A 21752-nucleotide genomic window follows, 5' to 3' on the forward strand; every position below is an offset into this window, starting at 1 on the left:
CTCTACTGCTTGTAAACAAAACTTTTCCGGTATTTCGGGACACGTGACAATAAAATCAAATCAAACATCAAATCAGAATTCCCTTATTTTTAAAACGTCCCTTTGGTACCTAATAAAATTGTTAACCTAGATTTGTCTTTTCACTTTAGGCACAATTTGATTATTTTCTATTGGTATCCCTCAGTCCACAAAGGGTCAAAAAAAAGTTTTTAAAACTATGTTTGCTCCAGACTTCAAATTTCCAGTTACAAAATCAAATGATTTCTCATTTATTTTAATGGTGGTCACAACAATATTATACAACATCTTTGATGTGATAAAATATCCCAAAACACTTAACAGAAGAACATAAAGCAACACCAAGTTTAAAACAGATGTTAGGGAAGTCTAACAAAGACTCGGTTAAACAGCTAAGTTTAAGGAATATCTTAAAAGAGGAGAAATGCCTGGGCAGCTGAGGCTCAGCAAATAACACTGAACATAGAACAGTACAGCACAGGAATGGGCCCTTCGGCCCACAATGTTGTGCCAAACATGACGCCAAATTAATCTAACCCCTTCTGACTGCCCTTGGTCCATATCCCTCCATTCCTTGAAATATTCATGTGCTTATCTAAAAATCCCTTAAATGCCCCAGTCGTATCTGCCTCCATCACCAACCCTGGCAGCGCGTTCCAGACTCCTACCAGTCTGTGTACAAACTTTCCCCCCTCACCTTATGAGACATTTCAATTCTAGAATAAAGGTTGTGACTGTCAAGCCTATTTTTGTATCTCAATTTTATACACTTCTATCAAATCTCCCCTTAGCCTCCACCACTCCAGAGAAAACAACCTGAGTTCATGCCCTCTTATCCAGGCAGCATCCAGTGAATCTCTTCTGCACCCTCTCCAAAGCCTCCACATCATTCCTGTAATATGGCAACCAGAATTGAATGCCGTATTGTAATGTGGCCTAACCAAAGTTGTATAAAGCTACAACGTGACATTCTGACTCTTGTATTCAAATACCCCAACCAATAAAGGCAAGCATGCCATATGGCTTCTTTACCACTGGATCTACTTATGTGGCAACTTTCAGGGAACTAAGAAATTGAACCTCAAGATCCCTCTGTACATCAACGTTGTTCAGGGTTCTGCCATTAACTGTATACTTTGCCTTAACATTTGATCTCCCAAAGTGCAGCACCTCACACTTACTTGGATTAAACTCCATCCTCCATTTCTCTGCCTATATCTGCAACTGATCTATATCCTGCTGTATCCTTTCACAACCATCTACACTATCCACAACTCCATCGATCTTTGTATGGTCTGCAAACTTACTAACCCACCCACCTACATTTTCGTCTAAGTCATTTTATATATACACACACGTATATATATTACAAACAGCAGAGGTCCCAGCATGGATCCCTACATAACACCACTTGCCACTGACCTCCAACCTAAAAAAACACCCTTCCACCACTATCCTCTGTCTTTATTGAGAAAGCCAATTCTGAATCCACGCACCAAGTCACCGTGGATCCCATGCATCTTAATCTTCTGGGTGCACCTACCACAAGGGACCTTGTCGAAAGCCTTATTAAAATCCACATGAACAACATCCACAGCTCTTCCCTCATCGACCACCTTCGTCACCTCCTCGAAAAATTCAATCAAGTTAGTGAGATATGACTTGCCCCGCACAAAGCTGTGCTGACTGCCTCTAATTACGCCATGCTTTTCCAAATGCATATAAATGCTATCCCTAAGAATTTTCTTCAATAGCTTCCAAACCACCGATGAGAGAGCCTATAGTTTCCTAGATTATCCCTATTTCCCTTCTTGAACAGGGGAACAACCTTAGCTACTTGCAGTCTCCCGGGATCTCCAGCAGCTAGCAAGGATACAAAGATCTTGGTCAAAGCCCCAGCAATTTCCTTTCTTGCCTCTCTCAGTAACTTGGGGTAAATACCATCGGGGCACTGGGGACTTATCCAACTTAATGTTCTTCAAGAGACCCATTTCCTTCTTGATCTCAAAATGCCCTAGCATATTAGCACATTCCACACATATCTCACTATCCTCCATAACCTTCTCCTGGGTAAATATCGATGCAAAGTTCACATTTAGGATCTTGCCCACATCCTCTGGTTCCAAGCACAAGTTCCCTCCTTTATCCTTGAGTGTTCCAACCTTCTCCCTAATCCTCTTGTGTTTAATGTACATATAGAATGCCTTAGGATTCTCTTTAACCTTATGTGCCAACATCATTTCATGGCCCCTTCTTGCTCTCCTAATTCCACGCTTGAGTTCTTTCCTGATTTCTTTATATTTCTCATGGGCCCTGTCCAATTTAAGATTCCTAAACCTTACATTTGCTTCTTTCTTCTTTTTGACTAAATTCACAACCTCCTTCATAACCGAGGGTCCCTTATGTTCCCATCCTTGTCCTTCCTCCTTATTGGGACATGCGGTCCTGAACTCTCATCAGCAGGTCTTTAAACAATTCCTACACGTCGAATGTGGACTTCTCTGATAACAGCTCCTCCAATTAACACTCCCTAGCTCCTGCCTAATACTGACATAATTTGCCCTCCCCTCATTTAGTGCACAAAGTCCTGACTTATCCTTATTCATAGCTGTCTTAAAACTTAAGGAGATGTGATCACTGTTTTATAACATGGTTCATTTACCGTTGCCTGATCTCCAGGGAAAAAAACAGCAATATGTTCAGTCCTTGTGCCTTCATTGATCTACTCAGTCACCTATAGTTTCCATTTTCGTTCTCCACAGCAACCCATTAGCTAATCAACGCATTTTTCTCATGTAGATTAAATTGCTGTGATCATGTGAAATTTGGAAACATTTGTCCTGAGAAATACAAGACGAAACCTTCAACGATTTCCTCTTTTCATCAATATTCAAACATGCCTGAGAAAACAATGAAATTTGTCATTAAGTGACCAAAACTTTATGGTTTTATTCTATTCTGTGCAATTCTGGAACATAACTCTATGGAACTGGGTTTAAAGAAATCAGCGCATGGGACTGAGCAGTTTGATGATTAAGCTGAAAAAGGGAAATGAATAAAGTTCAAGAAAGCAGAGAAGTGAAGCCGTGAAGTGATCAGAGGCCAGAATTTTAAAATGAATGCATTGAAAAACTGAAAACCAAACAGCAGCTTAAGTCTGAGATAACAAGGTGTAGAGCTGGATGAACACAGCAGGCCAAGCAGAGGAGCAGGAAAGCTGACGTTTCGGGCCTAGACCCTTCGTCAGCAGCTTAAGTCTAGTGGTGACATGAGCGTAAAACAGATCCAAAGGTGTGTGCTCCAGATTATAGTTAAATCTTAATAAATTTTAATAGATTTTAGTGTACACAAATGGTGAGTGAAATGGCACCAGTTAAGATTTTGGGATTACTGAATTTTTCAGTCTTTGTATTTTGGCTTGCTCTCAAAACTAGAGTCCACGGTCATTTATGCCACAGAAGGAGGCTATTGTCCAATCAAGTCTATGTGAGCTCTCTGGGGTGACTGACAACAGCAACTAGCTGGTGGGAAATACCATCCATGCAGTCCTTTCAAGCGGCCATCTGAATTCCTTTTGAAATCACTGATTGAATCCACATCCACCTCCTTCATAGGCAGTGGATTCCAGGTCAACAGTATTTACTCTGTAAAAAAATTTATTGTTTTTAATCTTTGATGGGACGACAGTGTCACTGGCTGGCCAGCTGTTACTGCCACCCCCCCAACCCCAGCTGCCCTATTGTACAACTGTGGTCCACCCGCTGTGGGTTGACCCACAATGCCATTTGGGAGGGAATTCCAGGAATTTGACCTTGCGACAGTGAAGGAACAGTTGTATTTTCAAAGTCAGGACAGAGTATGGCTTGGAGGGGAATTTGCAGCTGGTGTGGCTTCCATGTATCGGCTGCCTTTGTCCTTTTAGATGGAAGACATCATGGGTTTGGAAGATGTTCCTCACATTAACCTTGATCCTTTACCCAATTGCCCATTTCTGTCTCCTAGCCGTTGTACTAGATTCCTTATCAGATTAAAAGAATACATTTCATTTCTCCTTGCTCTTCTACACTAACAGTCTTAAAACATCTGCTCTCACCCAAATGTGCCCCACAAAATCTTGTTCCACTCAGCCCACTTCATTCCTAGCACCAGATGCAGTATCACCTCCTTTCCAGGTGGGCTAACAACATACTAATCAAGAAAGTTCTCTAAAACACAGTCCAAAATTCCCCCTCTTCTTAGCCTTTGCTTACTAAACTACACATTTTTTCAAATTAACTTTTTTACAACAACAATTAAAAGATGCATAGAAGAATGAATACTAATGACTGGAAAACAAACTCCGGCCAAATGTAGAAATTAAAAAGGCTACAGACTACTGTGGTTTTACAGACTTTTGAATTGTGCAAAAGTTAAATTGAATCCAATCCACAGGTAAATTATGACAGTCAAACACTAGTGAAAAAGGTAACAAATAAGCAAGAGAAATTAAAATAAGACATGAGAGCATTCCACAAGTAAACAGAGAATGAAAAACTAGTGGTTACTTGTAAAAAGACTTAAGCGTCAAAGAAATGAATTTTTTTGAAAAGAAAATCAATTAAGCAGACCAGCTGTGCGAGTCAGAAATTTACATTCATTAATCTTAAGGGAAATGCGGACTAAGATGTGTATTGTTGCCATAATTCAAGCACAATTGCAAAAACTGAGAAGTAGCCTAATATACATCGTGGAAAGATCTGAACAGACTCAGTTATGCTAGAGATGTGAGATGCACGCTGGGAGTGTATTCCACACTAGCAGCTCATCAATTGCAGGAGAATGAGAATTCCAAATCACAATGCATCAGATCTCCCAACCATTGATTTCTCTCGAAAGCAGCCATTTACAATACCAGCTTGAAAGTACAGAACACATGCTTTGGTTGTAACTATTTCTACTGAGATCTAGCTCCACAGAAAATTAATAACAGCATGCAGGTGAAAAGCCAGAAAATGCTAGTAAATAAGACACAGGAGCCTCCCAAATAATTTTACCAACTTTCACAAATTACCTTAATGAGACTGACAAATCACTTACTGGCAAAAGCCTATGAATGAAGTGATTTTTAAAAGTGGAAAACTGGCTTCACAGTCAGAATTACTTTTTCACTCCCTCTTACAATATTACGCTTTTAATTGTTGAACTTTCAACTAGTTAACTCTAGTTTTATAGAATCCAGGTTCTTTATCCATTCGCCTGAACCAGTTCCTTCACTCAAAATTGAAAACATCTATCTCCAAACAGGCTCAGAAATGAAGCTTTAATGCTAAACAATGAGTTTTTCTTCAGTCAAACATATGCAGCACTGAAATTACTGAAAACATCAGCACATACGCAAATAGTTTTGAAAGCAGTAAAAAAAGTTTATGCTGAATGGAATAACTTTTCCAAACTCAACTGTAGATTTTACTGGAATCAACAAAAGCAGAATAAATTAGAGGACAAAACTAATTTTAGATCTTCTGTGAATGCAGACAATTAGAATTCTTTTACCAATGAGTTACCTATCTCGCACAATAAGGTTTACCATTGAAACAAATCATTGCTCCTTCTAGAAAATACTGGTTGAAATCTCAAAGTTAGACCAAGGAAATTTAGTTAAGCTAACAAAACCAATAAAATCATAGTTCTCCGAAGGACATAACTAATTAGTCTGTTCAAATAAAATGCTATGATGGGGAGGGGAAAATTCATCATTAAACCAGTGCAACTGATCACCAAATAACCTGCATTTAGAAGACAGTTAACTAGCATCTTCCTAATTATTCAGCTAGAAAGCAGCTTCTGGAATTAGAACAAGCAAATTGCACCAGCTACTCTTTGCAGCTAAGTCTTCATTAGCACATAAATTTAGTACAACAGCTTTCTACAGAAAATAATGTAGTTTCAATGCAGTGGATAATCCAAAATTTAAATGTCAGAAGTCTAATGTGCCAAATTCAAGAGTGCCTGAAGAGTTTTAAAAAAAAGCTCATGCTAAAATAGTTTCTACTTCAAGGAATATGCCATTAAAGCTGTCCAACTAAATGTTAAACGTTTTTATGCCGCATTTCCATTAAGATTTCCAAAAGTTTAGGGAAGAATGAATAAAGCTTTGAATGCAAAAATCTAGTAGGTTCTGAGTTTTTGTAAATCATTTTATTTTGGTTCACCATTGTAATAGATTAAAGATGGTAAATATATGGAATACTTGAAGTGCTAGAAGATTATGCTGCATTACCAGAATTCTACAGGTAAAAATGCGACCGCTGTTTACAGCAGAAATTAACTTACAACATTCACTGGAATCAATCATGCCTCAAATCATTGAATCTTTTGAGCAATGAACTCATATACTTTAGGTAGCTGAACTTCTAAAATCTGTTTCTAAAGAAAGAAAAAGTGAGTTGTAGAAAATTACATTAGAATTCTACAGCACTGTGCCAGAATGCAAGGGCATAAATTTGAACTTGCAATTTCCTGTTTAGTCAGTTTCTGTGTGTAAACCAAATTATGGAGAGGCACAGTTTTTCAGATATCTGTATTGTTGGAGGTGATGCCTTTTGATTGACAAGTTAAACCATTTGTCTGCTTGGGGGGGATGTAAAATATCTCATGGTATTATTTTGAAGAGGAGAGTTCTCCCTAGTGTCCTGAAATGGAAATATCAGGTTGGTGCCCCACAGGCTGCAGAAAAGCAACATCACATCCATTATACCAATCCTTCATACCAAGACTAGCAGAAACGTTTTAGTTCATTTATTAGTTATGAGGAGGATGTAAAGAGGTTTCAAGGAAATATAGACAAGCTAAGTGAGTGGGTAAGAACATGGCAAATGTGAAGTTGTCCCTTTTGTTTTTTCTATTAACGCAGAGTATTTCTTCACTGGTGAGAAACTGGGGAGTGTTGATATACAAAGGGAGCTGGGTTTTCTTGTTCTTGAGTACTGAATGGTAACATGCAGCTGCAGCAAGCAATTAGGAATACCTATGGTATGTTGGCCTTTACTGCCAGAGATTGGAGTACAAGAAAGGAAAGATGCCTTGCTACAATTGTGTAGACCTTTGGTGAGGCCACACCTGGAATATTATGTACAGTTTTGGTCATCTTACCACAAAGTAAGAATATACTTGCTAAAGAAGAACTACAACAGAGGTTCACCTGACTGATTCTTGGGCTGATGAACTGTTCTATGAAGAGACAAAGACTGTATTCTTAATAGTTTAGAAGAATGAAGTGTGATCTCACTGCGGCATGCAAAATTCTACAGGGCTTGAAAGGATAGATGCACAAAGGATGCTTCCCAAGGCTAGAGGTTTAAGAACCAAGGATTGGGAACAGACTCAGAGTACAAAGGTAAGCTTTTTAGGACTAAGGCGAGGAAGAACTTCTTGACTCAGAGGGTGGTGAATCTTTGAAACTCTCATCTCAGATGGCTGTAGAGAAGGTTCAAAACAGAGCTTGATAGATTTCTAGATACTGAAGACATTAGGGAATAAAGGAAATGGCATGCAGGTGGAAGATCAGGCATTATCCATTTTAAATGGTGGGGCAAGTTTGAGGTCTGAATGGCAAATCCTTATAAGGCCATAAGTAGTGGGCCATTCAGCCCCTCGAGTCTGATCTGCCATGGCCAATCCTACACTTCTCATATCGAATTTCCAGCATTTATTGTAACCCTCGATTTCCACTGATTAAGAATCCATCTCAGCCTTAAATATACACAAGCCTTCTGCCCCCACAACTCACTGTGTCAAGGAGTTTTAAAGTTTCTCAATCTTCAGAGAAGCCATTCCAAGTTGTTTGTATTTTTGGGCTGTTCCAGGCACTATTTCTGTATTCTGTTCAGAACAAAGTGGACTTGCAGCACTTCATGCTCATGTTAAAGGATAGCCATGATCACTTCTTTAAGTTGCAGGCAGAGATGAGGCTGTATCAGATTAAAATAGTATCCTCTGGAGACCAATCTGAATGTATGCCTCAGTATTTCCATGACTTGGTGGCATTGATTTGCAGACAGAGGAGCCCAGGTAAGTCATTTGTTACTGGCACTAGGCTCCAATACATGAGGAATTAATTCTTACATTGATTATTGCCTTACACTGCAAAGTCTTTTGTGAGGATCTAGATAGTTGCCACAATTGTAAAAACAACATGTTTTTTCAAGTGCACAAATAAATCTTGGTAAATGAAACGACAGTAAAACAGGCAAATATAATGCAGAGGAACATCTGCTATTTGATTCATGTCTTGGGTAGTGATAGATGCAAGAATGATGCGTCGAGAGCAAATTCAACAGCACTTCTCATCCCACATGCGCGTTCTGTCTCTCCTTCTGTCTTTCTTTCTGCCTGTCCAAAATGGAAAAGGCGGTAGAGTAACATTACAAATTAAAGAAGAAATTAATGCAATAGTGAGGAAGAATATTGGCTCTGATGAAGTGGAATCTGTATGGCGAGAGCTTAGAAATACCAAGGACCGAAAACAATAGTGGAGCTTGCACACAGACACTCAAAACTGTAGTGGTAATTAAATAGGAAATTAGAGAATTAAACAATAAAGGTCAAGCTGTAATTGTGGGTGACTTTAATCTGCATATACGTTGGTCAAATCAAATCAAATCAGTAACAATACCAAAGAGAAGGAATTATGGAGTGTGTATAAAATGGTTTTCTGGATCAACATGTGAGGAACCAACTAGACAGCAGACCTTCCTATACTAGGTATTGTGCAATAAGAAAGGAATCATTCAGACAGAAAGTGACACAGCTGATTCTGACACTAAGATCCTTAATCTGATTAAAGGAAACAATGATGTATGAGGTGCTAGCTATGATAAATTGAGGAACATTTCTTAAAGGAATGATGCTGGATAAAAAATGGCAAATGTTTAAAGAGCATATGGAAGAACCGCAGGTATTGTTCATTCCTGTCTGGCACAACATAAAATGGGAAAGGTGGCCCAACCATGGCTAACAAGGGAAATTAGGGATAGTATCAAATCCAAGCGAGGGGCATACAAATTTGCCAAAAAAGCAGCAGACTTGAGGATTGGCAAGCAGTTTGGATTTCAACAAAAGCCTTTCAGAGAGGAAAAATAAAATATGTAAGCTTGCAGGGACCGTACAAACTAAATGTAAAAGCTTCTAGTGGTATCTGAAGAGAAAAAGATTAGTGAAGACAAATGTAAGGGCCCTTACTGTCATAAACAAGGACGTTTATAATGGGGAACAAAAAAATAGCAGAAATGACAATTAAATACATATTTTGTTCTCTCTTCCCAAAAGAGGGCACAAATAATGTTGCAATAACATTGGGGAATGCAAAGTCTAGTCAAAAGGAGGATCTGCAAGAAACCTGTATTAGGACAGAGGTGTTGGCAAAATTGATGGGATTGAAGGCCAATAAATCCCTGGGGCCTGATGATCTATAGCCTACTGTATTTAGGGAAGTGGTCCTAGAAATAGTGGATGTATTGGTGGTCAACTTTCAAGATTCTATAGATTCTGGAACAGTTCCTATGGATTGGAGGGTCACTAATTTAACCCCACTATTTAACCAAGGAGATGAGAGAAAACAGTGAATTATAGACCAGCAGATCTGGCAGCATCTGTGAAGAGAAATCAAAGTTAACGTTTTGGGTCCAGTGACTCTTCCTGGGCGGCACAATGACTCAGTGGCTAGCACTGCTGCCACACAGTGCCAGGGGCCTGGGTTTGATTCCAGCCTTTGGCGACTGTCTGTGTGACGTTTGCACGTTCTCCCCATGTCTGCCTGGGTTTCCTCTAGGTGCTCCAGTTTCATCCCACAGTCTGAAGATGTACAGGTTAGGTGGATTGGCTATACTAAATTGCCCATAGTGTCTAGGGTGGGAAATGCAGGAATAGGGTAGGGTGGGTCTGGGTGGGATACTCTTCGGAGGGTCGGTGTGGACTCGATGGGTCAAATAGCCTGCTTCCACACTGTAGGGATTCCACGAATTCTATGAATCAACTCTGATTTCACAGATGCTGCCAGACCTGCTGAGCTTTTCCAGCAACTTCTGTTTTTGTTTCTGATTTCCAGCATCTGTAGTTCTTTCGGCTTTGAATTATAGAGCAGTTAGTAATGAGCATATCTCTTTGATAGTGAAAAAAAATGCTGGAATCCATTTTAAAGATTTAACAGCAGTGTACTTGGCAAACAGTGACTGGATTGGATAGAGTCAGTATAGGTTCATGAAAAGAAAGTCATGCTTAACAAGTCTTCCGGCATGTTTTAAGCAGGTAACTAGTACAGTGATAAGTTGGAGCCAGTGGATGTGATTTACTTGGACCTTTGGAGAGTTTCAAGTAAGGTATTGGAATGGGGGAAGTGTACTGGCATGGTTAGAGAACTAGTTGACAGGAAACCTAGAGTAGGAACAAGCAGATCGTTTTCCAAGTGGCAGGCAGTGACTGGTGGGATATCGTAGTAATCAGTTCTGAGACCCCATCTCTTCACAATATATTAGTACAGGGATCAAAGCTTATGGAGAGAAGCCAGGAGAATAGCGTTGAGAAACTCATCAGCCATGATCCAATGGCAGAGCAGACGCAATAGGCCGAATGGCCTAATTATACTCCTACATTTATGGTCACATAATATAAAAATGATTTAGATTAGGTAACTAAATGTAATATCTCCAAGTTTCCAGATGACAAAAAGCTGCATAGAAAAGTGAACTGTGAGGATGCAGAAATGCTTCAGTATGATTTAAGCAAGTTGGCCAAGTGAGCAAATGCACAACATATGAAGTATAACATGGATAAATTGAAGAATGCAAAATCAAAGTATTTTATAACCTGAATGGTGATAGTTTGGGAGAGGGGAGGTGCAGTGAGACCTGGGTATCCTTGTATACCAGTCCAGAAAGTAAACATGCAGGTGCAGCAGGTGGTAAAGAAGACAAATGGTACGTTGGCCTTTACAGCGAGAGGATTAGAATACGGGTGCAGGGATGTCTTACTGCAATTGTACAGAGCTCTAGTGAGACCACACCTGGAGTATTGCACTTCAGGACGGATGTTCTGGCTGTGCAGACAGTCCAATAAACATTTACCAGACTGATTCCCAGGGCTGCAAGACTAACCTATCAAGACAAACTGGATCAGTTACTACAATATTCACCGCCACTGGAATTTAGAAGAATGAGGGCATATCTCATAGAAAATTAAAACACAAAAAATTCCTAATAGGACTAGACAGGATAAATGCAGGAAGCATGTTCCCAATGACCAGGGAAACCAGAATGAGGAGTCACAGTTTAAAGATAAGGAGTAGGCCATTTAGGAATAGAGTACAATAGCATTTATACTGTCACGTGCACTTGAATGAGTGCAGTGAAAAGTTTGTAATGTCGCCTCTCGGTGCCATCCTAAATACAGAGTACTTAGGTACAGGTACTTTAAGTGTCGTCACAGAATTGAAATAGTTTTTAAAAATTAGCATGGGAATACACAGTTTAAAAAAATTTCCAGAATGATAATAAAAAGTGACTATGAAGTACTTAAGTTCTAGTCCTTTTCCAACATGAGTTTATGCCTGCTGGGGTAAAAACTTCAGGCCACGCTGCTTCCACGTGCTGGCCTCCGTCCAAGACTCGCTCTACTGGTGCTCCTGAACTTGGCCTGTGCTCGCTCTGCCGCTGCTCTAGGTCGCAGCCCACCTGGGCTCCGACTGCAAGTCATCTCACCTCCATTCTCCAGGTAGGTTAGGGTAGTTTAAATAGTTAAAAGTTGGGTTTTGGGGGTGGGTGGTGGGTGATGGGGAAGAAAAAATGATGCAAAGAGGGAAAAATAAGGAAATGGAAAAGGAACCGGCGAGCAGAGAAGTTCCGACTGAAGCATCTTATCGGCTGCCATCTTGCCATCTGAGATGAGGAGAAATTTCTTCACCCAGAGAGTAGTGAGCCTGTGGAATTCTCTGCCACAGAAAGTGATTGAGACTAGAACACTGAACATTTTCAGGAAGGAATTAGTCCTAGGGATTAAAAGGGAAGAAAAAGTATAGGGAGAAAGCAAGGCCAGGGAACCAAGTAGGATGATCAGCCATGATCATATTGAATGGCAGAACAGGCTCAAAAGAGCCAAATGGCCTATTCCGGCTCCAATTTTCTAAATTAAAGGAAAGGAATTTTTCCTCCTCAATCTTTAATTGGTACGCCTTTATTCTTAGTTTCACCCCCTTGACTTAGACTCTCCCATGAGAGTCTCCCATTCTTAGCCTTTACCTTGCCAAGCCCTTAAGGATCCTATATGCTTCAATGAAATCACCTCTCATTCTTCTAAACTGTAGTGAGTCCCATACTGTTTAGCCTTTGCTCATATAGACAATCCCTCCATACCAGGAATCATCTTATTGAACCTTCTCTGAACTGCCTCCAATCAAATGATATCCTTCCTTAAATAAGAGGACTAAAACTGCTCACCAGTACTCCAGATGTGGTCTCACCAGCACTTTGTACAGTTGCACTAAGACTGGAGCGGCACGGTGGCTCAGTGGATAGCACTGCTACCTCACGGCGCCAGGGACCCGGGTTCAATTCCAGCCTCGGGTAACTGTCTGTGTGGAGTTTGCACATTCTCCCTGTGTCTGCATGGGTTTGCTCTGGTTTCCTCCCACAGTCCAAAGATGTGCAGGGTAGGTGGATTGGCTATGCTATAGTGCCCAGGGATGTTTAGGTTAGGTGGGCTAGACATAGCAAATGTAGGGGAATGGGTCTGGGTGGGATGGTCTTCAGAAGGGCAGTGTGGACTTGTTGGGCCAAATGGCCTGTTTCCACACTGTAGGGGTTCTATGATTCTTTGATTCCCAACCCCTGATTAACTGCTGCACCTTGTGTTAGTTTTTTATTTCATGCACAAGAACCCCAAGTCCCTTTTTGTTGCAACTTTCTGCTGTTTTTCCACACAATATTCTGATCTTTTACTCTGCCCACCAAAATTAACAACTTTACTTTTTCCACATTATACTCTATTTGACAACTTTTTGCCCACTTACTTATCAATCTCTCTCTAAACTGTACGTATCTCTCTCTCAACCTGCCTTTTTGCATCTGCACGTTTGGCTACAATGCATTCCACCAAGTCACAGATATATATTCTAAACAGTTGTGGCCCCAGCACTGATCGCTGTGGTTACAGGTCGCCGACCTGAAAAAGAATTCCTTATCCCCACTCACTGTTTCCTGCCCATTAGCCAATTCTCTATCCATGCCAATATACTGGCTCCACTAATGCAACCTCTTACGACTTAACCCTTTGTGAGGTACCTTGTCGAACACGTTCTAGAGTTCCAACAACAACATATCTACTTCTTCCCCTCTATCCACTCTGGTTGAGACTTCCTCAAAAGACTAATAAGCCAGTCAGACACAAAGTCCCTTTCAGGAAGCCATGCTGACTCTGCCTGATTAGATTATCATTTTCCAAATGTAATGCAATTACTGCCTTAATGATTGATTCCAACAATTTTCCAATAACAAATGTTATGTTAATCTGCCTATAATCATCTGGGATTTTTTTTTTCTTCTTTCCCTTTTTGAATTATCAGTCTTCCTATCCTGTAGTACTTCTCCAGAATCCAAGGATTTTTGGAAAATTACAAACAATGCATCCACTACCTCTGTAGCCACTTCTTTCAGTTTCCTAAGATGCAAGCCATCAGGGCCAGAGGACTTATCTGTCTTTAGTTCCATTAGTTTGTGTAATACCACTTGTCTAGTCATGGTGATGGCACTTTATTCCACCCCGCCTCCCCCCAACATTCTTTAGTATTAAAGGAATGTTCGAAGTATGTTCCACCTAAAGACTGATGTAAAATATCTCTTCATCTCCTTTACCAATTTCTGGTTCCCCATAACTGTCCCCCCAGATTCATTTTCTAAGCGGTCTGTTCATTTTGACCTCTCTCTTCCTTTTCTTATGTTTAAAAGGAGCTCTCACTGTCAGTTTTTATACCCTGCTAGTTTGTCCTTGTAGCGCATTTTGTCTTTATTATCTTTTTAGTCTTCCTTTGCTGGATTCTGAATTTATCAGAGTCTTCAGGACCATCACTGACTTTGGCCTCCTTACATGCTTTTTCTTTCAACTTAATGCACTCTTTAACTTTCTTGGTTAGCCATGGTTGTTTTATCCCTCTCTTAAGATCTGAATCTACTTCTTACATTTCTATGCTTTGTGAAATGATATCTAGATCTGTTTTGTACAACAGCCATCAAGGATACTGGTCAGTCTGAGGTCTCCGGAAATGTTCAGGAAGGTTTGCTTCATAGAAATGTCGAGCTTTGGTGTTGCCCATGTCTTGCATACACTGCAAAGAAAAAGGAAAGTCAGCAACTCTTGATGTTCTATATCTCTCAAACATCTGTTATACTCAAAACAATCAACAGAACATGATGCAATAATAGAAACACCTGTAAAGGATTTCATCTCGTTGTGGAGTCAAGAGACATAAGACTTAAAATAAGACTTTTATATGGGAGAGGGGTGGTGGTGGTGAGAAGAGAGAAAGGTGGAAGTGTTCCTGCTCCTGGCCACAAAAAAAAGTTTAAAACTTGACTAAATAAAATTCTTTTTCCATAAAACAAGTTAAGCATAACTATGTGCGAATGACTTGACAGTTGAAATAAAAAAGTTAGTAACTGCACTACTGAAATTAAATCTGCATAATAGTATATTTTTGTGATTAATAAGGATGAACATTTGATTGAACATTTTTAGGTACTTGATGCTCCACCTGAACTCAAAAGTCAAATAAAGACATCCACAAGTAACAAGTATCCCATTCTGTTATTAAAAAAAACAATGCCATGCACTGTCCACAGCCTTGGAAGGCATTTGGTACTTACCACTTTTTTCACATCTTCTAGGAGACAGCAGGGAGGAGGAGAAGAGGACAACAAATGCCAACAAATGCTAAAAGGCAGTTTTATTTTGAAGATCACATCACTGCCATTAAACCTCTATCAGCACAGGGTGACATCAATAATATAAATAGCAAGTGACTGAAACGTAACTGGATATCAGAACAGTTGTTCCGAGCAAGGATTTAACGTGCCAATTTATGGGTTCTGTTTGAATGAGGATGGGGAGAGATCAGCAATTTAAGACGGTCACGTAAACCATAAGAAATAGGAACAGGAATAGGCCATTTGGCCCCTCGAACTTGCTCTGCCATTCAATCAGATCATGGCTGATCTGACTTAAGTATTAATTACTCTTCCTATGGTATTTGAGAACACTGACAAGGCCACATTCATTGCCTGTTTTTTCTGGATAAGCACTGAAATAGACTTTGGAAAAGCCCAAGAGATTTCAATAACCACACAATTCAAATGATTTTTATAAAAGATTACTTCAGCACCTTAGTTCCAGTTGAATGAACATATGACCTGTTGCCAACACCACTGTGTAATCAATGGAGAAAATAATCTGCCAGCTTTAGCCCAGGGCTTCCCAAAATGTAAGCCACAACTTGCAGAAGGTTGCAAATTGATATCGTGGGGTCACCTGCTCAGAGATAGCAATGGATCCTTTGGAGCTCTGATTAGAAGCTAAAAGCTGTGCAGCCCTTTATAAAATTGGAGACTTTACTTTTTAAAGAGGGCACAGCCTAATATCTGAACTTTGATACACAAATGCTGCACTGAAAAATCCTGCGGAGAAGTAGATGCTCGTTTAACTTAAAAATGAGAGGAAGCCATTGACACTTGCACTTTGACAATGATATGACAATCTAGATGTGCCATTAATGTCTGAAACGGTTTTGACACAACTCATGAATTGAACAACTCACATTTCCGTTTCAACTGCACCGCATGCACCCAAATAGACAGTGTTGCCATGATATCCCCTCTCAGCCCTGCTGTTGCTAACATCTCTGGTTATCTGGAGAAACACATTCTTCGACCCTACCCCTTGTGTTCTTCCATTACATACATAACAGATTTCCAATAGTTGCAACTGCAAAAAATTTCTTTAAACAGCTGAATAACTCCAAACTTCATTCAAATTTACCATTACTTGATTGTTCTATTTCAATCTCTCTTTCCTTGATGAGTTGGTTGAGAAATGGAAGTTCTCTACTTACTGAAAGTCTACATTCACCAGTCAATATACATAGTGGGATTCCTACAGTTTCATGTGCTACAAGGTCAATCATTTGGAAACTTGTGAATAACCATTTGCTCATCATGCAAGCTTGATGCTTAAATAGGAATCTATCAAAGCTATCTTGTGTGATACCCTTTACCACTGCTCAGCTAAAATGGATTCAGTAGGAACATCTTTACACAAAGAATGGTTTGATCACTACCGTAGGGAGTGAATGAAGTGAATAGCATAAATGCACTTATGGGGAAATAGATAACATCATGGAGAGGAGAATATATATTACTAAAATGGGTAGATGAAGCTAACTAGGCGGGAGCTGCTAATTACCTCAAATTCCTTGGAAGGAAAAGGTGCTTCAGAAATTTAAAAACAAGTGAAACTAGCTGTTTCACGTTGCTACATTGCAGTAAATACACGACTGGTTTACAGAATACTGCATTCAGGCCAAAATCACAGTTTGCCTACTATAAAAGTTTCAATGCTAGTGCATGGCCAGGGACATAAAACATACATCCCATCAACCGGGTCATACCAAATAAGTAACACGCCCCTTTCACCATTCACGGCAGTCAGCACACTAATCATACTCAACCAGCCTGTGCTTGCAAACTGCAGAATACTGTGTGTAACAGTGCCAAATTCTGCTAGTGGACAACATTTACGAAATAACCCTGCTAAGAATTGAGTGGGAAACCAATTTACAGTTACCAATGAAGACTGTAGTACGATAGATTTATACGTGCTAGTAAGTACATACATTAACACAGTGCCCCAGCCTATACAGGCAAAAAGAATTTGTTCTCTGCATCTCTCATGGCAATACTTCGACCAATTAGTGTACCTACATGTCCTAAGTATTTGTTTCAGATTGACAGTCAACAGTTCCTTAGCCGCATCTCCTGCCAACCACAGTCCAGCCTACGTTATGCTGTGTAAATTGGTGCTCCGTTTGCAAATTTGATTGGGTGTCAGTCCTGGTGAATGCAAGATGATCAACCACTTCTTCATGTCTCTTCTTAGCAGTTTTGAACTTGGCCCTACCAAGCAATTAATTATCAATTTCCTACAACAGAACTCCAAATCTGAAGCTGAGAATTTTAATTATTTGTCACTAAATTGCAGTTTATTTCCAATATTTGGCTTGGTTCAAATCTATGAGTTCTGTCAAGTCAGTGACAGTACCAAAAGAATGTTACACCTAGTGAATGTTACAACCTGTAAATTAGAATCACAGTTCAATCCAGATATACTCTAGGCTCAAGTGAAAATTTTAAGATTAAATATGTAACTCTCCATTTCGCATTGACCTGCATCTATTAAAGAAGAGGCATCAATTAAAATGCCAAGTAAAAAAAAATCCAACAACCTGACTGTACCTATCAAATGTGAAAGGCTGGAAGAATACTGATGCCCCTTTCCAGGATTTCTTGGGTTTGAGGTGATTAATTGACATTTTAAGAAATGTTTTTTGTTTCACTTATTTAAATGGGATAAACAATATGCTTATTGACTGAATTTACAGCACAGAAACGTTCAATTCAGCTCAACAGGTCTACATGCCAGTGCTATTGCTCCAGGGTAGCTCCTTCTTGTCTTATCTACTCCTTTCAGCATTAGCTATTCCCCACTCCATGATGTTATCTGGTTTCTCCATAAATGTATCTATGCTATTAACCACAGTAGCGATCAAATCACTATGTAAAGATATTTCTGCTAAATTTGTTTCTAATTTTATTGATGGCCATCATATTTATTCAATTCTGAAGAAGCCATATTGGGACTCAAAATGTCAACTCTTTCTCTGCACAGATTTTTCTAACATATTTTGCGGACTAGGAAAGAAACAGCAAGGCTCTGGTTTTCACCACACTTCAAGAAGTCCAGGCTGAAGACTGGTCTGCATTAATCAGTAGAAAGGGGCAAGTTCACAACTTCAGAATATAAATAAGATGATCCATCAGTTTATCAGAGAACAATGGGTCTTATCCTAAAAGATTAACTAAGTAAATCATCGATAGCAGAACAGATTTAGAGAGCTTTATCAATAGGACAAAGTACAAAACCAAGTAAATTGTTAAACTTACACACAGCCCTGATTCAGCCTCAGTGAAGTAATATGTCCATTTCTGGGTGTCATGCAAAGTCAGTAGAGTGCATAAAAAGTTCAGAAGCATAGTTCTAGGTTTGAGGAACTTTAATTACGTACATACATAGGAGACATTAGGACTGCATTCCCCGATGAAAAAGTTGAGGGGAAATTTGTTTGAGGCACTGAAAGTCACAACGGGTATGGACAGAGATGGGGACAGTCTACTCCCGTTCATGAAAGGAAAGAAAACAAGACGGCAGGTGAGAAAACAAGAGGGCACATGTTTAAGCTAATTGGCAAAAATATGGACACTTAAGTGGAAACAAATTCATGTAGCCAGTGATTTGAACCAGGAATGGAAACATAGAAACTAGGAGCAGGAGTGGACCATTCAGCCTTCAGGCCATCTTCACATTCAATATGATTACAGCTGATCTTCTATCTCAATGCCACATGCCCGCTTTTTCTATTATCCCATGATGCTTTTAAAAGCCAAAGAATTATCTATTTCCTTCTTGAATAGATTCAGGGCCCTGGCCTCTACAACCATCTTGACAGAGAAATTCACAGGTTCACTATGCTTTGAGTAAAGAAATGTTTCCTCATCTCAGTCCTAAGTGAGACAGAGACCCTGGTTCAATAATCCCAAACAAGGGAAAACATTCCCCCGCATCCAGTCTGTCCAAGCCTGCTAGAATCTTACAAGTTTCAATCAGATCCCTTCTCATTTTTACAAATGCTAGCTGATACGGGCCCAGTCAATCCAAAATCTTTGGGCAGTCTTACCAATCCCAATATCAGCCTTGTGAACTTCGCTACACTCCCTCTATGGCAAGTATATCTTTTCTTCAGTAAGGAGACGAAAACTGCATGCAATGTTCTAGGTGTGGTATCACCAATGCCCTATATAACTGTTTTAAGACAACTGTACTTCTGAATTCAAATCCTCTTGCAATGAAAGCCAATGTACATCTGCCTTCCTAGTTGCTTGCTGCACCAGCATGTATACTTTCACTGACTGGGTGTTTCCCAATATTATCACTATTTAAGTTATACCATACCTTCACTATTCATTTAGCTACACTGTATTGCATCTGCCATATGTTTGCCCATTCATTCAACATGTCTAAATCATTTGAACCCTCCTGGTAGCTGATTCTCAACACCTCCCAGTATCCATGGACTCCATTTAAATGGCTCGCTGCCGCGGAAAGGCTGCCAACATCAAAGACCCATTGCACCTCAGTACTGATCTCCTGCAACCTCTTCCATCAGGTGGAAAGTACAGAAGCCTGAACACATGTACAAGCAGATTCAGGAACAGCATCTTCCCGGCCGTTATCAGACTGATGAACGGACTCTCTAGCCTCAAATAAGGCTAATCTTGGTAACGTTGATCTCGCCTAGCGCACACCCTGTGCAATGTAATCTGTATGCCTCTAAGTCTTTTTTGATCTGTACATCATTTGCCTATTATGATCATACAGCTCATAAACAAAACTTTTCACTATATTTCGGTATATGTGACAATAAATAAATCAATCAACTTGGAATCTGCATTTCGTTCTCTCATCAATGTCTTTATTGTGAATAGCTGGGCCCATGCACTAATCCTTGCAGTACCCCATTAGTCACTACCCTCTAAGATTTTGTCAAAGGTGGGTTAAATCAAGGCACAGAAGAGAGATTTGAATTATCTGAAAAGGGTATTAACCATGCAGGGAGAAGACAGGGAATTGGCACTAGGCAAATTGCTCATTTGAAGAGCCAGCACAAACTTATGTACCTAATAGCCTCCTTGTGCACGGTAACCCAGGATCCCAAGGCACTGATATTCAAGATAGGAATAAAACAATTTTAATATGCTGCCCATTAGATCAACTCTCATTTACCAAACATAATTTTCAGTAATAGGAAATAGTTTTGTGATAAAATATCCTACCTGTAATATAAGGCAAGCTTATTTCTAAGACATACTAAAAATATAAGTGGTATGAGTATATTAGAAAGATAGAATCCCTAAAGTGTAAAAACAGGCCATTCAGCCCATCAAGTCCACACTAACTGTTTAAATAGCATCCCACCTAGACCCATCCCCCAACTCTATCCCTGTAACCACACATTCCCCCTGGCTAACCCAGGACATCCCTAGACCCAATGGGCAATTTAGCATGGACAATCTACCTGACCTATACATCTTTGAACTGTGGAAGTAAACTGGAACACCCGGTGGAAACCCACGCAGACAAGGGGAGAATGTGCAAACTCCACACAGACAGTTGCCCGAAGCTAGAATCAAATCCGGGTCCCTGGCACTGTGAGGCAGCAGTGCTAACCACTGAATCACCATGCCACCCCTTGTACATTACAACTTTAAAACTTTTTACATATTTCTAAAAGCAGTACAATACCATTCTCAATTAAAATTGCACTTTATTTGTAATTTTAATTTTCTTAACGCCGTCAGAATTTGCTGCACTCCGTAAATGTGTGTACACCTGTGAGCTACTCTGAATGAACAGTAATAGTTTGAACATTTGCTACTATTGCTCATCACTTCTTAAAACAGATATTCCAGTGGCTGTGGATAAAAACATGGATATATTCTTTGCATTTAAGTATTCACATTAAGTCTTCAAAGAACTATGAAATTTGCATGAGATAGTTTTTGGAGAATTAGCATTCCTTGGCCTCTACCTGCCAAACCCTACTAAAGCATGACATGCAGAGCCCACTAAACATATAAGAGATTCAAACATGGATCCCATTACACAAAATGACGTTACAACCTGAGTTTAATGGAGCTCCCAAACAACGCATTGCTTGGTTTGAAGCTTAGTACAAAAAGCAGAAAATTACATTATCTATTTGCAGACTTGATTCAGAGTTTGCACTTGCTCAATATTTTTGTTGGGACAAATATTTTTTAAATGTTTCCTGTAATGACATGAAGTGGAGTTGCTTTATATTATAATGTGACAGTTCTGAACAAATGATCTGAAATATTATCTGAAAAAAATTCTCTTAAAATTTATTATTTCAATGCCCAGTCTACGTTCCAAATTATTAAATTCTAATCTGTGTCAATTGTATAATTATTTCCATCAAAATTTTGTGGTTGTAGTACTACCCACAAAGTTACGTGCCAAAATAAATATGATTGTTGTTCACAAGACTAGCATCTATAGAAACATGGGAATGTTCAATTGCAAATGTATCTAGCAACATTGAATTCTGCTAGTTTCTAAAAAAAAACAATTAGTTCTGCACCAAAAACCATCACCAGTAGGTGCACGTGTCATTTCCAGGAAAACTGGAGAAAAAGATAGTCAGGCAAAACTGACGAGCAGTCCAATGTTTCAGAGATAGTAGGAATTGCAGATGCTGGAGAATCTGAGATAACAAGGTGTAGAGCTGGATGAACACAGCAGGCCAAGCAGCATCACAGGAGCAGGAAAGCTGACGTTTCGGGCCTCGACCCTTCATCAGAAAT

The 21752-nt window shown here is 39.6% G+C and overlaps 1 protein-coding gene across 1 annotated transcript in view; it reads right to left on the bottom strand.

The window, feature by feature from the left end:
- The window catches only part of LOC109930086 (stromal membrane-associated protein 1-like), a 251251-nt gene that overhangs the window by 185024 nt on the left and 44475 nt on the right, over positions 1-21752 (bottom strand). Inside the window, exon 3 of the mRNA XM_048597072.1 lies at positions 14283-14368. Coding sequence (XP_048453029.1) covers positions 14283-14368 — 86 coding nt within the window. The remainder of the gene's footprint in view (positions 1-14282; positions 14369-21752) is intronic.

This window comes from Rhincodon typus, chromosome 5, assembly GCF_021869965.1.
Source record: "Rhincodon typus isolate 14 chromosome 5, sRhiTyp1.1, whole genome shotgun sequence".
Taxonomy (NCBI): Eukaryota; Metazoa; Chordata; class Chondrichthyes; order Orectolobiformes; family Rhincodontidae; genus Rhincodon; species Rhincodon typus.